At 42.2% G+C, this 22,375-nt stretch overlaps 1 protein-coding gene across 5 annotated transcripts in view; it reads right to left on the bottom strand.

Moving 5' to 3' along the window:
* The window catches only part of LOC133506541 (receptor tyrosine-protein kinase erbB-4-like), a 182,902-nt gene that overhangs the window by 74,167 nt on the left and 86,360 nt on the right, over positions 1-22,375 (bottom strand). For all 5 annotated transcript variants that reach the window (XM_061830790.1, XM_061830783.1, XM_061830801.1 and 2 more), the window contains exon 3: positions 2,563-2,749. In XM_061830790.1, the coding sequence (XP_061686774.1) occupies positions 2,563-2,749 (187 nt within the window). The remainder of the gene's footprint in view (positions 1-2,562; positions 2,750-22,375) is intronic.

Genomic DNA, 22,375 nt, shown 5'->3' with positions numbered 1-22,375 from the left:
CAAAAAAAAAAATCCTTAATTTGCCTATGCCCAAACTATGTAAGAGTATCATTAAAACGAATGCCAAAATATAAAGTCTGGAAAAAAAAAACCCCAACGCTGGACATCTGGGCTACAAAAATGCAGCCATGCTCATTTCCCGGTAACACTGTGATTAAAATGCCCACACACTCCCCCAATGCAAGATCGACTTCTTCCCAGCAGAAAATAAAGCATTACACTTTAAAGCATTCTTGGGTTTTAGCTCCTCTTTTTCCTGTCTTAGTTTTGGAAGTTAACAACTATTGATGATTCTTTCATGCTGCTTTTCCACCCAAAATGTTGAGATTTGACTTTCGTTGTTCCTTGGCTGTACTGTGGAGGACATGCATGCTGGAAGTTTTTTGTTCCAGTGGGCACACTCCAGGATTTTGTTCTGTTCTTACAGAAAGAGCATCACCACAACAAAGTATCATTTGCCCCAAAGTCTTTCAAGACTAACGGCAGAGACCAACTTTTGTGTGCTTTGCACACTCCATACAATCTGCAGCTCCTTAAAGCTGGAACCCATTCCCTTTTTTTTGTGCTAAAAAATATTTTCATCCAAGCCGATACCAGAGGAGATGACAAAATGCTAATGAAGCCGATCAGTTCCTCTAACATCTTGCTATATCCTTTAATAGTTTTAAATTTTCTTTTCCTGCTTTGAGTGATAACGTGGTCACGACCCAGCACTCATCTTGTTCTTACTGATTTGTTGTTATTGATCTCCTTCATTTTAACCTTTGTAAGTTAACTTTCTAATAACCCAGCCAATGCCACTTTGCCACCTGTCACGAGGTCGAGAAGTTCTACAAGCCGGCTGCCCCGACTTTCTAACTCTCCCTACGGACATTGATCGCCTGTGACAAACAGCTGAGGTTCGGAGACATGACACAAAAAGCATGATCCAGATGAGAAAAGGATGAGGAGCCGGACAAGAGGCAAAAAAACGTCCTATTATCCATCCATAATCGATAAAAAACGGATTAATAGAACAATGTTTGTTAAAGAGTCAGTGATACAGTATTATAAAAGATCCTCACTGGTTTGAACGGCCCTTAACAGGCATAAAGATACGTACGTAGTATATTGCTGGTGTACATTTGGGCCACACGCATTGCTTTCTTTTATCCATAGGTACATTATAAATATAGTTAGGTATTGTTGTAAAACTGTTTACTTTCTAAAATACCTGCTTTGAATGTAATTAACACGTACTGTCACATCGCAGTGGTTCAAGAACGTATTTGTACGCTGCATATTGAACTATTGACAGACTCTCTCGCCAGTTTCATTTAGCTCGCAGGTTTCAACGGGTCTATTGAGATTATTTTGTCTTACTTTCACCTGCCAGGGATTTGCGAGTGGTGGAGACTGGGACAGTTGGACCTGGCACAGGCGATGCCATTTCAATGGAGATGAAGAGCTTTTTTCTAGCGCCCAACTCCAGCAGTAGATCACAGATTGTAGCATCATTGAGTTTTACACATAATTTCTCTATTTTCTGCTGCATGCATCCAACAAGATAAGTGACCTTTTATCTTTGGCTTGCTTCAGTCTTTAACTTATCAGCTGTCGCTCCGGCACCACTTCTCCATCAACAACTTCTGCTCCTCTCCAGAAGTCAGCAAAAATGACATTGGGACACCTGATGAAGCACTTGACTCACACGACGGCGTATGTCATGTTGACCCAAAACTGCTTCTTTGGTGTCTTAAGGTGATAATGAGGAAATGAGCCACTGGAGTAAATGGCAGAGCAACCTCTCGTTGAGAAGATCCCTTTCAAATCTATCTTAAAGGATAATGTCGGATAGCGTCACGTCGACACACACTGAGATGATTGTAAGGTCGTGACTGCAAATTTAAGTGGAGAAATAGTGCAAATACAATCAACTACTGTGTGCATATCTATACAAGGACAGTAACCACAAAACAGCCATTTATGAAAAGACTCAGTAAAAGAGCAACGATGTTGAGTGCATAAACAGAAATGTAATCAAAGGGGAGAAATAAGGATTTCCACAGATATTTGATCCTTTCATACAACAGAGAAAATTAATTTGGTGACAGTGACGTAGCTTCAAACTCTGAGGGCTAATTTTGCTGCTATTAAAAACGCATAAGTCAAACAAGCAGGACATTGTGACGTTTTCCAAAACATCAAAACAAAAAGTACATTTGTAGTTTGAAGGGAAACAATCGCCAGAAGAGGTTCAAGCGCCAATATCTGGCGTGAAGCTCCAGTGACTCGTGAAAATAATTTATATTATGTTATTTCTTTATCTCTCCTGTAGCAACTTTGTTTTGACAGGAAAAAATTGGTTTGCATACAGCTTCATGTCCACAGATTCTAATGTATCATCCAAGCATGTTTACATTTCAGATACACAGTATGATTGATCAGAGATTGTTTTAATGACGACACATGAATTTATTTTGTAGTAGTTCAAATTTAATAAACATTTCGGACATGTTTTTACACCCCTAAGATCCAGATGACAAAGATGTTTGGCATCAAAGTGAGTAAACTATCGCTTACCTGTGAGGTTCCTAAGGCCCAGCTGCCTCAATCCATAGTACCCATCTCGCCTGAAGTTGAGGAAAATGGCAAGCCCGTAGCGGCCTTCGTACAGCTTTGTACCCCTGATGATCCGCAGGTTCTCCAGCGGAAGGTAGTCAAACTGGTTCAGAGCCACCAGCACGTAACCCGTCACCTCTCTGATTGACTGCAAAAAACATATATGGATACAGTTAGTACTTGTCTGCAACATGGGCATGAAATGTGTCCTGACATTTTTACAGAAGCTACATTCACAGAATGGAAATCAAATGTTTGTTTGGGGAAAAAAATGAGGTCATTTTCACTGGCTCTGTGTTTCCGTGTAATGTGGAAATTTAGGGTTCACCAAAATAATGAAAATGAAATGGGAAAAAAACTTAATTCTTCCCCATTCACGACAGAACTTAATTCTTTGTGCATTTATGAAGTGGTATTTTTATTGTTTTGCCTTTTTTTTTTTTTTACTTCTGTGACATTTGAATCAATTTCACAAATGTAACAAGTAATTTATTTGTTATAAGCTAATTGAAAAGTAAGATATTGGAATTTTGGAATGTTTATTTGATTTTTTTTTTTAAACAAAGCATAATGTGCTAAATGAAAAACCTCTGAATACTGACAGTTAAACACTGGGGGATAATAACAGGTATCCAACACAAGTTTCCATATTGTGGCTCACAACCAGGCCAAGCTATTGTAACTGGAACACAATAGACCCTAAGCAGAAAGTGGAGGTACTTAATTAGCAAGATTACAGCATGTCAATCACAGGCGCTAAGAGAACAACAACATAAAAGAGCTGCATTTATTGCACTGGAGACTTTGATTAGCATACTTATTACGGAGCTGATTCCTATTGTGAGGACTGTCAGAAAATTCTGGTTTAAAAAAAAAAAAAGTTTGTTGAAAAGCAAACAAAGTTACTCAACTGAGTGTCTCCGTTTCATGAAAAAAATCCCACAATGAATAAATAAAATAAATAAATATCTGCATTCTCCCAGGGGATTCTTGATTCAGCCCCTGGTTGGAAGCCATTCCCTGCCATTACTTTGACCCCCACTGTGGCCTTGTGTTCACTGCTGGAGGTCTGCTGAGCTCACCCAGCTATCATTAACTCTGTGGTAAGCCCACTGGTGCCCACCGAGGGTGTGACGCCACCCGACCTGGCTGCTGGGTGGGGCGCTCGATGCTGCTCCCGTTGTGCCCCCTTCTCCTGGCCAGCCCTCCATCCAAAAAAAAAAAAAACACTTAAAAAAATTTAATATACAACAGTTCGCTGTTGCCTAGCAACCTTAAGAAAAGTCTTCAAGTGGGAGCAAGGAAGAACAGTTACAAACTGAAGAATAAAAAATACCCAACATTTTCTGGAAAATCTGCTAATTAAATTATAGGATTACTCTGTCCATTGTCATTAATTTCCATAGCTCTGACATTGCTGAGTTCCCATGTGTGAGTAAATACACATAAATATACAAATTAAAGGTTTCTAGCTCAATAGTCATTAGTCCTGCAAGCATCAAAGTATCACGAGGGATTCTCCAAGAAGCAAGGACCATCCCCCCCGCTGCATTAAATGCACTCAGTTTCAGACCAAAAAAAAAAAATTCTGAAGCTGAAGAACCCTACATAGAGAAGTTGCCTGTTTGCCAGAAGGGTTTCTCTTTGTATTATTTCTTAGATCCTGTATGCCCATAACAAGGTTAGAGGCAAAGTAAATTAGTAAAGTATCCTAATCTGACTTAGTGTATAAACGTGTATGTGTGTGTGTGTGTCGGGGTGGTTAAATGCGAGGCTTTGTAAAGCACTTTTGGCTGTGTGATAGTGTAGATAAAGCACGACATACTGTTTGCCTTTTTCAAATGGCTTTCAGCACTTGCGTCTGAGCGGAAAGTGTGTAAATTTGATTTTATTACAGATCTTGTGAGGTATCAATTTTTTTCTATTGTGAACATCTTCGCCAAGTTGCCCTGCACGTGTTCCGGCAACAGCAACGAAACGCTGCTGCTTTTCCACCTAAGCGCAGACTCGGCAGGTAAAGTGTCAGATGGAGTCCAAGTTTTGTTTCCATGCCACTGTCTTCATGAAACTAGTGCTTAAACAACTAGTCTTTTTAGTTGGCCTTTCTGGAACATGTGGGTAAATGCACTAAGAGCAAATAAGTTTAATGTCATGCGCGGAGTTCCGAAGGTACTGGATGTTAGGAGGCGCGGCCTGGTCGTTAACATCCCTAGATATCTGATAGCAAAACACGTTGTTGGCGCATATTTTTCTCTCATAGACAGAACACAGACTCCTTTAGCCAAAACAAAGTCCTCAAAGCCAATGACTACTCTGTGGTTCCTCAAAGTTGTTGACCAGATGCCAGACCAGGCGTTTCCCTCAAAGGGCTGTTTCATCACCTCATCCTGTTCTTTCATATACACAACAAAGTAATGGTTTACCAGTTTGAAATCCAAACGATAGTTAGTTCAACCATTGCTATTTTTTTTAAAAAGGGTTTTGTAACTAAGACATTTCTTACTATATCTCAACATTATTAAAAATGAAGACAAACTGCAATTTTGGCACACCTTTTGGCAAAAGATTTGAGCAAATGGTTTTATCTGGCAACATAAAATAATATGGCAGGCTGGATCTGGCCACCAGACACCTGTGTTCTAGATGAAAATGAATCTCTCAGAAATGATTTTTTTACATCTAAGATAGCAGGCCAAGCAATGAAATAGAAGCTAAGGACTAGCATTCACAGGTTTTCATCCAGGGATGAAGACAAACAAGTCTTCAGCAGGTAAAACAAGTAAAATGAGTTGACATGAGTACAATGCAGAAATGATCCATCCATCCATCCATCCATCCAATTTTCTTAGCCACTGATCCTCACAAGGGTCACGGGGAGTTCTGGAGCCTATCCCAGCCGTCAACAGACAGGAGGCGGGGTACACGCTGAACTGGTTGCCAGCAAATCGCAGGGCACATAGAGACAAACAGCCTCACACACAATCACACCTACGGGCAATTTAGAGTGTCCAATTAATGTTGCAAGTTTTTGGGATGTGGGAGGAAACCGGAGTTACCGGAGAAAACCCAAGCAGGCATGGGGGGAACATGCAAACTCCACACACGTAGGGTCAGGATTGAACCCGGGTCCTCAGAACTGTGAGGCCAACGCTTTCAAGTTGGGCCACTGTGCCGCCATTCACAAATGAAATGCCTTTAATTTATTTTAAAGTTACTCAATTTGAAACCCAAAATGCACAACATAGAGTTAAGTTTTGGAGCATGCGAGTTACCATGCACAATGTACATGTCAAAGTTATGAATATTCTGTACATAGTAATTTGACATGTTCATCTTGAAGGCTTAGTAATTCCTGGCATCTGACATATGAATTTGCTTCAAAGATATGATTGACATCATTCAGCAACATTTCCTTTGAGTGATCTTGTTAAGAATCCAGTCACTTTGCTTAAGAGAGACAGAACAGAAAAAAATGGAGCTGGTTTATTCTGTATAACGCTTAAATGATTTAACAGAAACTTATGTGAGCAAATCTAACAAAATGAACGTTTCAGGCAATATGCCTTGGCAGCCATTTGTTCTGCCAGCTTTGGAGGCACATCGCCAGTAAATCTGCATGGAAATTTCTTTCAAGGAATGGCCTCAAGGTGTTACCCTGGATTTTGAGAAAACGGCAGCATAAGATGATTTTAAAAGGCTTTAAAAAAAAAAAACAATGCTCAAATATGATTATACTTTATTGACGGCCACATTCATAGGGGCCAACGCTGATTTAAGTGAGAAAGCATCAGGTCAGGAAAAAGGATGTTGGAGAGAGAGAAAAAAAAAAGATTTTCATGATTTTCGTCTCACACTTTCACTTTCCACATGTCACAACTGCATGTGGGAAATAATGAGATACTTATGAAAGGTTCGGTGCGATGCTGCTACAATAACAAACACACCTTGTGGTCTTACCGGTAATTGGTAATGAGACGGTGGTGGTGAAGATGCTTTGGCAAAGTTACAAAATGTGGGTAAGTTTACGGATGGGTGGTGCAGTGACGCGGAGGAAGAAAATTCAGCACACACAGGAACCATTTTAAGCATAATTAATTTCACACCTGCTGCTATCATCTGGATGAGTGGAAAGGTAAACATGCAGGACACCAAGAAGGGAAGAAAAGAAGGAAAGGCCTAGGAAACCCATAGAGAGGGAAATTGGATGGATAAAGGGCAAAAAGGCATCGAGCTGGGGAAAATATAATAACGTGGTTACAATACAAGAGATGGGACACATATTATGGTGATTACGACTCATTTCCATACATATAGAGCACTCTGCCAGTGAGTCAAGGAGAGTGCAGTGACGCATGTCAGCAGAGACTCTCAACAGTTTGAGCCGACCGGCAACCGGTGCAATCTGAATCTTCCACGTGGTGGCAAAGTCAATGGGCGGGTGGGGACCTGTTTACCAATTCGCCTCAATGGGCTGCAGAAGAGCGGCGTGCACCTCTCCACCTCATGGGGCTGTTTGGCTGCTAAGTATGCTGAGAGCACTCGAGTGTGACATTCAAGATTCGGAGGAATCCTGTTAAAATAAAAATAAATAAATAAAAAAATTAAAGGCCTTTGAGAGGGCCATTGACTTTGAAATCAATGAAAAGATGGCACAAAGTGTCTCGTCCATGTCTTTAGAAACCCCCCAAATGTCTCACATTTAGCTTTGTGGTATTGCTTAGCTCAGCAATACAAAACATTATACCAGGACGCCTGGTTGCGATTAGGGGTGTCCAGATCTGATCTTTGAGATCATGTATTGGTCCAGTGTCAGAAAACATCCAGGAGGATTTTACGGTGGCCTGGAGATCTAGGCCACACTTATGCAAGTCGTCCAATCCAAGCTCCGCTCCAGCACTTCTATCTGGCAGCCAGCGCTGGATTGCATGCAGAACCCACCAGATCATGACAGGTGGCCTAGGTGTTAACATAGTAGCAAGGACTAATGATTCTTCCTTGCTGATATTGGTTTAGTCACTCCCCATTTGAAGTTCACTGTAAAAGGAAAAACAGTTAAACCCGCTGAACGATCAAATACATCACAGACCTTGATTTTCCCCACAAAAATCGCTAGCTCAAGGCTAATGCAATGAATGAAAAAAACCTGTGACAAGGTAATGAAAATGAGCATCAAACTCACTGCCCTTATACCTCTAATAATAATGAATATTGGTACACAAATGCTATATAACAGTATATATTCAATATAACAATACTCTGACATATTTGTCAAACTGTGAAAAATACATTACATTAACAATATGCGATTGTGAATATCTCTGCATCCTATTGCAAGAGCCACACTGCCATCAGAGGTCAAGATGTTTAGAAAGTGTAATTACAGCAGTGTACTGTATGTGTGTCTTTAAAGAGCATGGCATAGCGCGTGACATCTGTCACACTGCCAGTTGGTCTTTGTGTGAGCTTTAGGATGGCAAATTTGGATTATTGCAGCTTTTTTATTTGTCCGTTTCAATGTTTGTGCTGTTCACTTAAGTGCTACAATTGCATTAGCGACGGTTGCTTTTCTTTTTTTCCCCCACTCCACTCATGTGGCTGCTTATCACAAATCTGCTTGTAACTCAGATTTTGCTCTCAACACAAAGCAAAAAGAAAAAAAATTACAGAATGACAAATGATATTTTGAAAAATTCCCCAGTTAGACCATTTGTAAGTGGATGGTACCACTTGCACTAAGGTGACTCCCAATCATGTTAGTTGGATGGACGTGGAACATCTTATTGCTCTTTCCATTATTTCCTGTGGGAAAAATTTGAACAAATGAGAAGTTGCCCAGGACCCGAGGATGCCTTTAATTCGACTTTAGAGGTTCCACTGAATAGAAACCAACTTGTGTTTCACTTTCCTTATCCAGTATACATATATAAAATGGTGGTCAGGCAGCATGTTCTGACATGAAAACTGCGACTGGGGGTCAACACCCTGCCGGTGATTGTGTGTTTACACAATTGTGGGCCTCGAGCAGAAGCTGAGTTTCTTGCTCCCAGTAATGATACTTATTGTCTCAGACAAGCTGACTGTGGCAGAAGATTGTTTTATAAGTGGCTTCTGTGCGGCATCTTGGATGTCAAGACACATTTACAGTCAAAACTTCCCATTCACCAAAAGCTAGAGTGTGATGTGCATCATCACGTCCCCTCAAAATGTGACAATGTGGTAAAACCTTACAGACATACAAAACTTATGAGGTGAAGTTAGGTTAGCAATTTTTGTCACACAGCAAAACGAAGCCGGAACAATGTCCTTTGTGGAGGTTCCAAATGTAAAGACCCAACAGAGGTTACAAATAAAAAATGCTCTGACATCTCATAGTGCACATGAGAATACACAAAAAATATAAGTGACACAACAGTGGCCTGGAAGCCAAATGACCATATTTTTGTTTTCTCGTTAACGGGACCATTGGCGAATTTATCAACTGCAAATGCATTCACTCTAGATAACTAAGCACCTGTGATGTAAATTAAAACAGAGTCACATTTGTGATGCTCTACGTGTGTGTGTGTGTGTGTGCGTGTGTGTGTGTCTCATGAAGTTAGCCATTTTTGTCACGTGCAGTTGAGACACACAGCACGTCGCACCACTGAACTGCTTCATTACCCCTGAATCAAATCCTAATCGCTGATGGATGTCCTGATTTGTAACGACACAAGGTATGTGTCTTTGTGTCAACACTTGTGTGTTTGACTGCACAACTGTGTCTAGGTGTAAAAGCATTTAGCCAGGCTAGTGTTTCAATTAGACCAAGACAGAGAGAATATTTCAAAGTAAAAGGAGGTCTCATCAATGTCACACAAAGTCTGATGATTGTTAAAGGGGAAATGCAGTGCTTCGTATGAACAATGTAACCAATAGGTCATGTAATATGCACTCTATCTTGACAACGTGATGTTACATCCTCTCTCATTTAATAGTGTTTTGAGAAGATTTTTATCGACAATTACGAATTTTCAGGGGTGCTGCCATTTTGGCGAGTCACATGACTTACGTGCGCGGATGTGACGTGTAACGTGCTGCACCAATTTACTGATTACATTGTGCCCAGTGCTGATTTCTCGGATTTATCCTCATCTGATGAAGAAATAGCACTATCGGTTGATCGGGAAGACAGAGGAATACTTCCACACAGATTTGAACCTGTGGCTGTAAAAAATGTTGAATATTCGGATGGTTCTTCGGACAGAACGACGCTGGAGTTTGACTACTTGGAGGGCTACGCTGACGAGAGAGCTCCGGTGGTGGAGGCCGTTAGCCGAAGCTCAGCAACAAAGGCCACCGGAGCTCCGGGCCGGCAGCCGCGGAAGGTTCTCCGGACAGGAATGACGCGAAGTCTGACGAGCGAGCCGAGCTTAAAACACTATTAAAGGAGAGAGGATTTACATCACATTGTCAAAATAGAGTACATATAACATGACCTATTGGATACATTGTTCATGTGATGCACTGAAATTCCCCTTTAAGCAAAATTCTAATCTGCAGCGATGAATGGCATGTGCGCTGTTGGGTATGAGAAGCTTTGGTCACTGTGAAAAGTAATTGACCGTCTTCCTCAGATGGGGTGAAACACCTCTTCGACAAATAGAAACATCTTGTGTGTGCTGATGTCTTGGTCAAATTTTAGGATACATTTACTGTGTAAAATACTGCCAAATACAAATGTGTGTTTCCAAATGCTGTCAAGAAAAATTGAACACGGATGAACATCAGAAATACCAAATGTATTGTAACAGTGAGAACAATTTCTGAAATTTTGTTGCACACAAAAAGCATTTGGGTAAAATATGAACAAAAAAAAATCTCTGAAAAGAGCAACATTTCAGAAGATAGATGGATGATGTAAAATACACATCTTGAAAAAGAAAATCCCTGCTCAGTAGTTTAAGAAATTCTTAGCAGATTTAAGTCACCTGCATGTACAATTTCTGCGATCTGAGGTCTAGTTAGCGACTGTGTGCACAAAATGAGATTGGAAAAGAGTTTTGAAGATCACTCTTTTTGCCGCACATCTGCCGGCATCATTTGCCGTAATGTCACAATCGCAGCAGGCCACTCTGCGCTATGCTGAGCGATTCAAAATTGTCCATGTCCATTTTCCAAGCTGCTTAAAATTGATTTACTGTATTAATTAGGGCCCTGTTAGGAGGTGTCATGGACAATATTTTACAATTTGATAAGTAAAAGACACGCTATGGGATCACCTTGATGACTTGTGAGGCTTTGAATGCGCCACGCTTTCATGGCCATACCTCCTAATTTAATGGAAATCAATTTTCACCCACTAAAGCACGGAAGCTGCAAGACTTTCATTTCAACTCTGAGACCTATGCTGCACCACGTCTGTTTTCATCAGTCTTACAAAGACGCAGAAATGACGGTGCACTGAACAGGATGAAATTACATCTGATGTGACTTTTTTTTTAATTTGTTGTTGCTTCTCTTCTTTGACACGGAAAAGGACAACCTGACGTCCAGGAACAAAAAGGTTGGGCATAGCGGGGGGAGATTGTTTGTTTAAAAAATACTGCACCCCACCATTTTATTTTTTTAAAGCAATGAGCATCAAATAAATTATGCAAATAAAGGTTTCTTTCACTTTGCTTGCTCTTGGGTGAGTTTTCACACGCAAACGAACCTGCTACAATGTAATTTGTGTCCCTGAACATCCCATCCATACTAGTTGACAATTTGTTCAGATTTATAAATGATTATGTGTGTCCAAGATACATGATGGCATTCTGAACTCTGTAAAAAGTGGAAAAATAAAATAGAATCAAATTGAAAACAAAACAAAAATTGTCCATTGGACAAGAGTCTTGGAACGGTTATGTTACTTTATGTTAAATTCTGGTCCGCTCAATAAATTCAATTGATCAAGAGACATTCAGTACTGTAATCCCATATAGAGTATAGCAACTGTATTTTTCCCTGAAAACATCTTTTTAAGCCTGGTGTGTCTTTTGGAATAACTGTCATAAAGAACAAAGAAAAAGCACAACATATGAATGCTTTGCATCATGTTGAGCTGATTTTCAAAGATGTCATACAACATATATTTCACCAGGATTGTGGTCAAATTTTTTTATGACCTCAGGGCCATTTGACTTTATAGATTCCGCTGTAATAATTTCCACTGAAAGTTGAGATCCAGCAGTAATAATTCAGTTGCGATTCACTTTGTTGAGCTCATTACTGCCAACAACAGTATCATAATATCACACGCCTTGTATTTTTGTAATCTTAGGGACTGGTAAACCCTTTCCCCAAGTTTGCTTCGATGCCAAAAGACAAACTAGTTTACGTCACTAATGATTTAATGTAATTTCACGCACTTATTAGTATAAAAAGCCTCAGAATACTTGAACATTTCAGGATTAATAAAAAGGAAAAAAAAAGTTTTTTATAAAAGCCCACTATTACCAAATGCTAAGATACATTATGGCACTTGAGCTGCTCTGTGGCTACAGTGCAAAGACTACAGGAAGTTACAATTATTACAGCAAGAGCTATAACGCTGCCAACGCTGTTTGGTTCCTGCCACTTGGGTATGCACAATGATGGCCAAAATAACACTCACGGTAGCAGCACGGTAGGTAGAGGAGTGGTTAGCACATTTGCCTCACAGTTCTGAGGACCGAGGTTCAAGTCTGGCTTCCCCCGTGTGGAGTTTGCATGTTCTCCCCATGCCTGCGTGGGCTTTGTCCAGGTACTCCGGTTTCCTCCTACATCCCACATCCCCAAAACGTGCACGTGCAACATGGGTTAATCGAAGACTCTACATAGTCCATAGGATAAGCCGAATGGAAAACTAAAAGAATAATAATCATGATTTTTTTGATCAATTCTGGAATCATGATTATTCCTCATGTTTAGGAAAAATCTTTATTTTTATTGGGGTACTTTTTAGCCTGCAACAGTTTTTATTGCAAACCCAATCTTTAAAAAAGAATAAATGATAGCTAATACTAAAAAAATATATGTCCCACCCATCGCATGTCCCCACAAAGGGAAATCAAAAAGTGGAACTTAATGGAAGCGAAAAGAGTTTGGGCAAAAAACATAATGACATGATATGACTATGACTGTAGACACCGACCTTTTATTTAAAACACCCAATACACGTCTCTGTTGTTCTGCTTGAACATTGGTCAGTTGTGCACGGTCACAAACTGCAAAGAATTCAGCATTAGTGATTTCCCTCTCTATTTAATCCCAAGGTTTTTCCATTTTATTTAGGCCAGATGAAAAATTAAAGTCAAGGCAGTCGCTGCTACAATTGTTAATAGTCATTGTGTGTGCTTTGAGGGTCAAATTTAAAATAATTGTTAATTGTTGTATAATGTAGTAGTAGCTTTTATTGGCTTTTATTTTGAAGTTGGGCGTACAACGCATTGCTAGCAACCAATAAATCTTAGTTCGCCCCCCGGTGGCTGGTTGTCTAGGTTGTTGGCACTGCTGCATATGAAGCACTTTTCATAATATGCACCAGTGTCTGCATTTAAAATGTAAAAATATGACTGACGATCAGGCTCATTTAATCGTGCCATCCAAATATATGATCGCAATTAAAATTCGATTAATTCTGCAGCCCTGCACAATTAACAATACTCTCAAACTTCACCAGGCCTCCTCGCTGGTTTTGAGTCTGATGAAAGTGTATAATTTTCAGACCCCACCCTTCCTCATAGACAGCTAATAATTATGGCATGATTATTTGTTGAAATGGTGTTCGACTGGTTAGCACATCTGCCTCACACTTCTGAGGTCCTGGGTTCAAATCCTGGCCTTGCTCGTGTGGAGTTTGAACGTTCTAACGTACTCATGTGCCTGCGTGGGGTTTGTCCGGGTACTCCAGTTTCCTCCCACATCCACAAAACATATGTGGTAGGTTAATTAAAGACTCAAAAATGCCCGTAGTTGTGAACAGTTTGTTTCTCTGTGCCCTGTGATTGGCTGGCAACCAGTTCTACGTGGGTTTCCTCCTACATCCCAAAAACATGCCTGGTAGGTTAACTGAAGACTCTAAATTTCCCATAGGTGTGAAAGTGATGCAACTGGTTCTTTGTTTATTTGTACTCAGCAATTGACTGGCAACCAGTTCAGGTTGTAAACCACCTTTAGGTCAAATATAGTTGGGATAAGATCAAGCATGTCTGTGACCCTAATATGGATAAGTGGATGAATGAAAAGAATGAATAAATGAATTTGGTGAAATGCCCCTGAAACCACCATTGTGCTACCCGGCGCACATAAAAATAAATCACCTTGAATCAAGGGAGGAAAGACAGCACTTGATCTGCTAAATGGCCTTATTCCCAAGATCCATCTATCCATTTTCTGCACCGATTATCCTCACTAGGGTTGCAAGCATGCTGGAGCCTATTCCAGCTATCTCTGGACGACATATGTCAGGAAATACTTCCACTTTTAGCGAGGAGTATGCTTCTTACTGAGGAGTAAAAGACAGGTTTTCAAGGACGTGATCATACAAATATCTGGAGTGGTGGGCTGCTTTGTTGTGTACTAAAAGGACACATGCAGGATAAGGATCAGACGAGTGGTGAATAATGACACAGAGTAGATGCCCCTAATCTCAACAAGCACAATTACTTGTGCAAGTCTATGAAACATTTAGTTTGTTGGCAGCACAGTTGATGGCTGACACACAATTAGTCCAGAGAGAGAAACTGTGGCGTGTGAATGGCGTCATCAGTCCTGTGATTGACTGTTCATCAGTCCAGGCTACAGTATTCCAGTAAATCGGGTACCTCGACAACAACTGCAATTTGCCTTTGGACTGTGGGGTCATTGTTTTTGCAGGTTCGGCTGAAGGTGGATGGATCCCAATTAATCAAAATCCATCCACCCATCGATTTTCTGAGCCGCTTATCCTGACGAGGGTCGCGGCAGTGCTGGGTGGAGGCAATCCCCGCTAATTATTAAGAAATTAATATTGAAATCACGCGCCACCTGTGTGGAGTTTGCATGTTCTCCCCGTGTTTGTCTGGGTTTTCTCCGGGCACTCCGATTTCCTCTCACATCCTAAAATCATGTCTTCTAGATTGAGTGCAAACCCCAAATGGCCTGTAGGCGTCAATGTGCATGCGAATGCTTTATATGTGCTTGTGATTGGCTGGTGACCAGTCCAGGGTGTGTCACACTTCTCGCCCGAATATAGCATGGATACGTTTCAGCATGCCCACGACCCCTGCGAGGGTAAGCGGCTCAGAAAATGGATGGATGGATTTAAGAGGGGGAAACAACAAAAAAAAAAACAACTTAAGAATGGCTGAACAATCACAAACTGCGAAAACAGATTTTATTTGCAGCTAAAGAAAACCAGGAAGGATTTTGTATGAAGAAACCTCTGTCACTGTTTTGCCTCTTCTGAGAAGTGCAGGGACATGTGTGTCATCTGCCTCACTGTGTCATTCTCTGCTGGTGGCTGCTGCTGATAAGACCTTTGAAAGGTGTTTGTCTGCATGTGACACCCCGCGAACCTAATTTTTTATTTTTATTTTTTTCTGTCCTAGTCGGCTGTTAGGTCAAGCAGAAAGGAAGATCTGTATCCCTGTTTATGCCAGAATGTTTTTACTTTGTCACAGTGGATTTTTTAAGATGCCACTGTAGTTTCTGTGTACACTGTCGTTCAGTCAAACAGAACAAAGTTTTTAAAGGGAAGTGAGAGGAAATACAAAAGAGAGAGTAAAAATGTATCTAAATATAGGAAAAGAAGACAAAAAAAGCTATGGTGTTGCTCATGCACACACACTCAGCCTGCAATGCTCATGTGACTTTTTGGTTTTGGGCAATTAAAAATTTAAGTTTTCGGTTGAGTGTCAACACCCATATATATATATCCTCACAAGGGTCACGGGGAGCGCTGGAGTCTATCCCAGCTATGATTGGGTAGGAGGCGGGGTGCACCCTGAATTGGTTCCCAGCCAATCGCAGGGCACATAGAGACAAACAGCCGCACTCACAATCACCTAGGGGCAATTTAGAGTGTCCAATTAATTTTGCATTTTTTTTGTTGTTGTTTTGATGTGGGAGGAAACTGGAGTGCTCCGAGAAAATCCATGCAGGGACGGAGAGAACATGCAAACTCCACACAGGGAGGGCTGGGATTGAACCCGGGTCCTCAGAACCGTGAGGCCAAAGCTTTCCAGCTAGCTGAGGTACCATGCGCCATACAGAATATATATATATAACATTTTTTTTCATGTTCTGATTTAAAAAATAAGTTACTCACGAGTTACTCTTTACTTGAGTAGCTTTTTCATTTAGTATTTTCTTACCCTGGCTCAAGTAAATATTTGGATGACTACTTTTTACTTTTACTTGAGTCATATTCCAAAATAATAGGACTCTTACTTGAGTACAATATCTGGCTACTTTACCCATCTCTGAGAATGACACATTCGATTTGAGAGTTGCATAGGTCAGTACTGCTACAACTTGTGAGGCAAGAACAGGTCAGAAGTGGGCAGGACAGGGACAGGAGGAGAATATGTATGCAGGACAGGGGTCGTAGACCCAGCTATACAACTGAAGAGTAGTGAGAGTGGCTATGTAAATCATAAACATCTGTAGGACCAGAGTACAAGTGAGGGATAGGCAAGGCATTTGCAGAGTTATATGTTATTTGTCATACTTATTGACTGGCCTCACACCTAGAAAATAAGTCCCAGGGATGTGTGTCTGTAAATAAATGCAAGTGAATTGACACCATTTCACATGCACAAGAACAACCATGAGTAGTCTCTAATTGCAGTGCCTGCACTGTGGGAGCTGAAGATCCTGTAAACCCCCCCACTATTACTGACAGGTCCCCAACTGGCAGTCACTGGCCCTACCCTACGTATGAGTGGTTGCTGACTGGTGTGGTGCATTAAAATCTGGAGTGGTCTGTGATGGATGGGGGAGAGGGCAGGGCTGCCAGTCACAGCTGCCCCGCAGCCAAATCCCCCCACCCCCTACCCACAACCCGATGCCCTCTAGAGATAGGTGTGTGCAGTACATTAAAATCTTAGGTGCATGCTGAGGAGCTGGGTGTCTAGCCTGGGGAAACAGCAGTGATGTACTGAAACCTGGTCCAACACATCCACCCCACAAGAAAAACTCAATATGTTCATGTGCATGCCAAAATGAGTGGGGCTGAGGATGAGATGGTCCTGTCCATGAATGTGTTGCAACTCATGGTTTTGCCTGGTCCCAGAACTCTGTGAGGGAGCCTTGGCAACCTGCCTTGTGGTTTGTAGCTGTGGCTGCCATATTGATCCAACTTTAATGAAGAGTCTGCCAGCATAGGTGACACCATTAGCTGCTTGCGGGCCACTGGGGCCACTTGGCACAACTCCCCGATTCACTTCTGGGAAAATGGGTCATTCTGAGTGACAGGCACCCTTTGGCCAACAAACATCAAGGGTAATACGAGGAAAAGGCTTGTTGATTCCCTTTGAACATTGGTAACTGTAGTCACATGGTCTTGGTCTTTTTAAATCTTTTATTGGCAAGGGATATGGTTGAGAACTTAAGTGGCCTCACTATGAGTCCTTAGTCAGGTAAGTTCATAAAACTATTTATCAACATTACATTTCCGAATAGCATACAATATTTCTGTATAAAATGTAACAATACAGAATAATGATCTATCAATTCATTTGTCTATGATTTCTCCTGTCATTCAAAATCACATTTCCACATGCAGTGGTGACTTGAGATGAGCGACCCAACTAATGCGTTTTTTGAGAGACGAGCCATCATTCAGTCGTAAGCTTTAACTTAAGAACCCAAACTTGAGATATGAGCACTGTATGGGTAGGTTTCCAATTACGCCATCTTGTGTGCCATAGAGGTCAGAGAACACAGGTGATAGGTGAAGCGTGAAGTTGTTTTTCCATCATTAATTTATCCGATTGGTCTAAGCGTGGTGGTGACGTCGTTAGAAACCTATCCATTGTGGCAGTGACAAAAGTCACAAAAAGCAACACTTTTGTAAATTGGGAATATCCATCCACTTCTTAAAAATTAAGCCGTACATGCTCTTCAATGCCAGTTGTCTATCAAACTAAACAAAGAGAATGACGAGCATTTCAACTGACCAAACAACTGCCTAGAAAAAGGCCACACAAGCTTTTTGTTAGCCAATAACATGCTCGCAATTCGCAATGATAGGCACAATTTTGGAAGTCTTCAAGCTGGTGTTCTCCAAGCTTTTTTTTTGTTTTGTTTGCACAGCAGACTGGTTTAGAGTAGGCATTCTTTCCTCACAGACCAGCTGACAAGGTGTGGCAAATGTGTGTGTGCGTTGTTTGTGTGTATGTGTAAAGAAGGCAGAAATAAATGAACACAACAAACCAACACTACAATGCAGTATTAACGTGAGCCCTGTGTCACGACCCATTGAGACGGAGGAAGGACCCAAATGCAGGACTCGGGAGACGCAGAGGTAATTCTGGAAAAAACGTTTATTGTTCCAAGGTCGGGGATCAGGCAGACAGTCAGGTGCAGCAGCGGTAATCAGGACGTCGGGCGTAGAGAGCAGGTCCGCAGGCTGGCAGGAGTCGGTACACGGGAGATCGATCAAAGAAGGCAGGAGTGTCAAAGGAGTCAGGCTTACAGGGCCGGTCGGACAACAGGTGGAGGTCGGTACACACGGGTTCACGAACAAAGATACGGGAGTGCAGGAACCTGGACGGGACCGTGAGGCGACTGCGGAGCCATCGCCACCTCCTGGATGGGAACGTGAGGCGGCTGGGGAACCCTCGCTGCCGTCTGCTGGACAGGAATGTGAGGCGCCTGGGGAACCCTGGCAGCCATCTGCTGGACAGGAACGTTAGGCGGCTGGGGAACCCTCACCGTCATCTGCTGGACGGCAACGTGAGGTGGCTGGGGAACCCTCGCCGCTGTCTGCTGGACAGGAATTTGAGATGACCGGCGAGCCCTTGTCGCCGTCTGCTGGACAGGAACGTGAGGTGGCTGCAGAACCCCCGCAGCCGCCTCCTGGACAGAAACGTGAGGAGGCTGCGGAGCCATCTCCACCTCCTGGACAGGAACGTAGGATTTGGAGAGTGGCTCCCCACACCCCACAGGCGGCAGTACGCTGCGTTGTTGCTTTTTCGGTGATCGCCTTGGCACTCCTGAACTGGGTGCTTGTTCATGAATGGGCCTGAACAGATCATCATTGGCGACAGCCTGGAGCAACGGGGATGATAAGGTACTCCGCCTCTTAACTGGAGGAAAATAGTTCACCTCGTCTTGATCTGAATTCACTCCAGCCTCTGAACTTAAGCTCTCTGCCCGTCGCTCCTGGGTCTTGTTCGTTGGGAACACGCACGTTGCAGGCGCTCTGGCAGGCTCATCCTCAAATCGCCAATTCTACCCTTCTTCTACGACAGTCGTGCGGACGCCTGTCACCACCGTGACGGAGGTGTGACGCAGCAGTGAATCTGTCGCCACCCGCCACGTGAGTGTGGCAAGGCGGGGGATCTGTTTCCACTGCCACGTGAGCTTCCAGAGAATTCGTTGATACAGCGACGAGGGAATGGCGCGGCGGTGGATCCGTTGCTACAGCGACGTGAAACTTGCTCGGTAGCGAGTCCGTTGCCACTGCAGCATGAATGAGAGTAAGCAGAGAGACAGTTGAAACCACGACGTGGGCGTGTCTCGGGCGCGGATCCGTAGCCACTGCAGCGTGAACTTGAGTCAGCAGCGAGTCTGTAGCATTCGCGACGTCAGCGTAGCCCGGCTGGTTCTCTAATCCTTGCCGGACCTGGGCCGCGAGGACCGCCAGTTCGGCGCTCTGCCGCTCTATCTCCGCCCGTATTTCGTGGCAGAACCCCTCGTTATTTGGCACCCCCTCCTCCCTCTGGGCTGGAAGCTTCACCACCAGCTGCGGGTCTGCTGGTGTAACCATTGACGGTGAGGAGTGGGTGGACGAGGACGGCGTCTTGGTTGCTGCGCAGCAGGAGGCACAAGGGAGCGCCCGGCCTGGGCGTCTCCTCTGGTCGCCACGCGGAGGTCCCGGGTAGATGGCCAAGCGGGTTCCCACAAACGGATTGGAGGACTCGGACCTACTGGGCGAAGACACACGGGAGCTGGAAATGCGGGGAGGTGAAACAAACTGACTGGGATTAAAGATCGGGCGAAGAGATTCATAGTCAAAATAATCTGAGTCATAGTCAGGCAGCCGGTCATATAAATCAAGGTCCTCCTCATAGTCCAAAAAATCTGAGTCCAAAAGAATATGAGGTGCTGGACGGGTCGTGGTCGGGACGTATTCATAGCTCGCAGGCGGAGCGTGTCACACGGAAGGGGAGGACATCATGGAACCTACCCGGATCGGACAGGCTTGGTCCTCAGGCAGTCGGTCTACCTTGCATCAGTCCCGGCGACTGCTCCGTAATTTTGTCTTTGTTACCGCTTCACAAAGATAGGATGTATGATCTGGTAGCAGGGTCTTTTTTTTTCTTATTGAAAAAAGTCCAATGGCTTATATTTTTGTCCAGGGTGCTTGGTCTCCACGTGTTCTTTGGCTCGCTTATTGCCACATACAGGAACCAACAACCATCAACAGTTTTATTGTTATGTTTTGTTTGATGATAATACTTCTCTGAAATGCTTGACAGTTTACTTTGAATCCCATTTAAATAATGTTTCATTTGACTAGTCATGTTTTTTCAAAAGAATTGTACCCATCTTACAAATTCTTCTAATTTACTAAATAAAAGGAGGGTTTCGAATTTCAAAACCAGAGCCATTCCATTTTGTATTTTGAGTCTTTTTACAAGTGTGGTTCTGAACAAATTCAAATTGTAACGTAAGACACTACTGTATCTGTGATTCAGTCTTCAGTTAACCTATTGTGCTTTTTTTTTTTTTTAATATATATATATACTGTTCAAGGATAGCCCAAACAATCCTCATAAACTTTGCAATCCAGGACTGCTCCTTACGATATCTTGGTATTAGGGCTACTACAATAAACATTTTGAAAAGGGCCCAGGTATATTGTCATATGTTTGTAGTGCAACTACAAATTTTTGCTCAGCAGTTAGCCCAATAAACTCCCAATCAGTGAGAGATGCCACAGGATTGGCACCGTGGTAACATAACCCAGATGTTTCAAGAGTACTGTATCAAGTTGGGGGAAAAAAAAAAAACGTCTGTTCGTCTTATTGTTTGTTCAACTACAGGTAAACACTGTGATTAAATTACTGATTTGCATGATTTTTCTTAGCAATCATGCAGCATTATAAACATGCAATGTTTGTAATATGTATGACGCTATTGATTTTACATTGCCTCCAGATGTATTTTACACACAGTAAAGCTTCAGGATGACCTACTGGGGAAGATTTATGGATTATCTCACAGAATGACGGGCAATAAAATGAATATGTAGATGGGGACTATGGGAAAGTCAGAGATCCACTATGAACCTGAAGTGGTCCCCGAGCCATCTCATCTATCTAACTGTCAACATTTGTCCTGTGCATTGCTCTCACCTGCTCCATCACTGCATCACCGTGACAGAACCGACAACGGTCAAACATACATGTGTGCACGCACACGCACACACGCGTGCACCCATGTACGCACGCACATACACACACACACACAACACACACACACACACACACACACACACACACACAAACTCGAAAGTAATTTTAGCACAGCAGCTGTTTTCGTCTGCAATAAAATTGACACCTCACTAACCTCTCTACCAACCAACCCCTCACTTGAGACCCCTTCTAATTGTCATCTGAATGAGTTTATGCACTGACTGTGTCTATATAAGGGAAGATATTAAAATTGGAAGTACACTATTAAAAAGGGAAGCTTGAGGTGTCTCAGTTTTACAAGTAACCTTTGGGTTGAGTGTTGGGCTACTTTTAAACTGCAGGGCATGATACCCCATTTCTATTTCTCTTTAAATCCAATAATTTTATGTACAAACCAAACTCCAATTTAGGTGTGGTGCTGTGTTAAAAACAAAATGCAATTATTTGCAAATCTTGTTTAGCCACTATTTAATTTAATGGACAACCACGATAAGATACTTAAGATTCAAACTGGTAAAGTTTGTTTTTAGCAAATAATCAATCTACAATTTTATGGCTGCAACACATTCTCAGGGTCATGTCACCTTTTCTTTCAACAACATTCAACAACAACATTCAATAAATGTTTGGGTACTGAAGATACAAATCGTTGAAGCATTATAAGTAGAATTCTGCGAGTGCAGCGTGTAGGTCTCGACATGACATATTTGCATAAATTTCAGAGATTTGTTGCAACTGGAGCCAATCATTTCTTAGATTTACCAGTTTTAAAGCTTCTCCTTTTTTAGATTGAGCACTGAAGAGAAAGGATGGAGGGATGGACACATTGAAAATTTGTAATGTCCAGAGCTTGGCCCTGCAAAATCCCTTGGAATCGGACCTCTCCAAATATTAACTGAAAATCCCTGGCATACTCTATAAACATTGTTCTTGTTTTAGTAAGAACCCTTTGCAAATAAGACTGTGTTCATACTGAAGGTCTATTCCAATTTGACATCCTGTTTTGTGTTAAATGAACCTATTCCATCCAAATTAGAAGTCATATTCCTTTTTGTAAAGTGAAGAAGCAACTAAAAATCATGGATTTAATAGATCCAAATTAGGGTGAAAAATATCAACTCATTAGGTGTGTGTTTACAAATTCATGA

This window comes from Syngnathoides biaculeatus, chromosome 2 (genome assembly GCF_019802595.1).
Source record: "Syngnathoides biaculeatus isolate LvHL_M chromosome 2, ASM1980259v1, whole genome shotgun sequence".
In the NCBI taxonomy this organism is placed as follows: domain Eukaryota; kingdom Metazoa; phylum Chordata; class Actinopteri; order Syngnathiformes; family Syngnathidae; genus Syngnathoides; species Syngnathoides biaculeatus.
The sequence above is the reverse complement of the archived record's forward strand: the minus strand, read 5'-3'. Positions and strand labels throughout refer to the sequence as shown.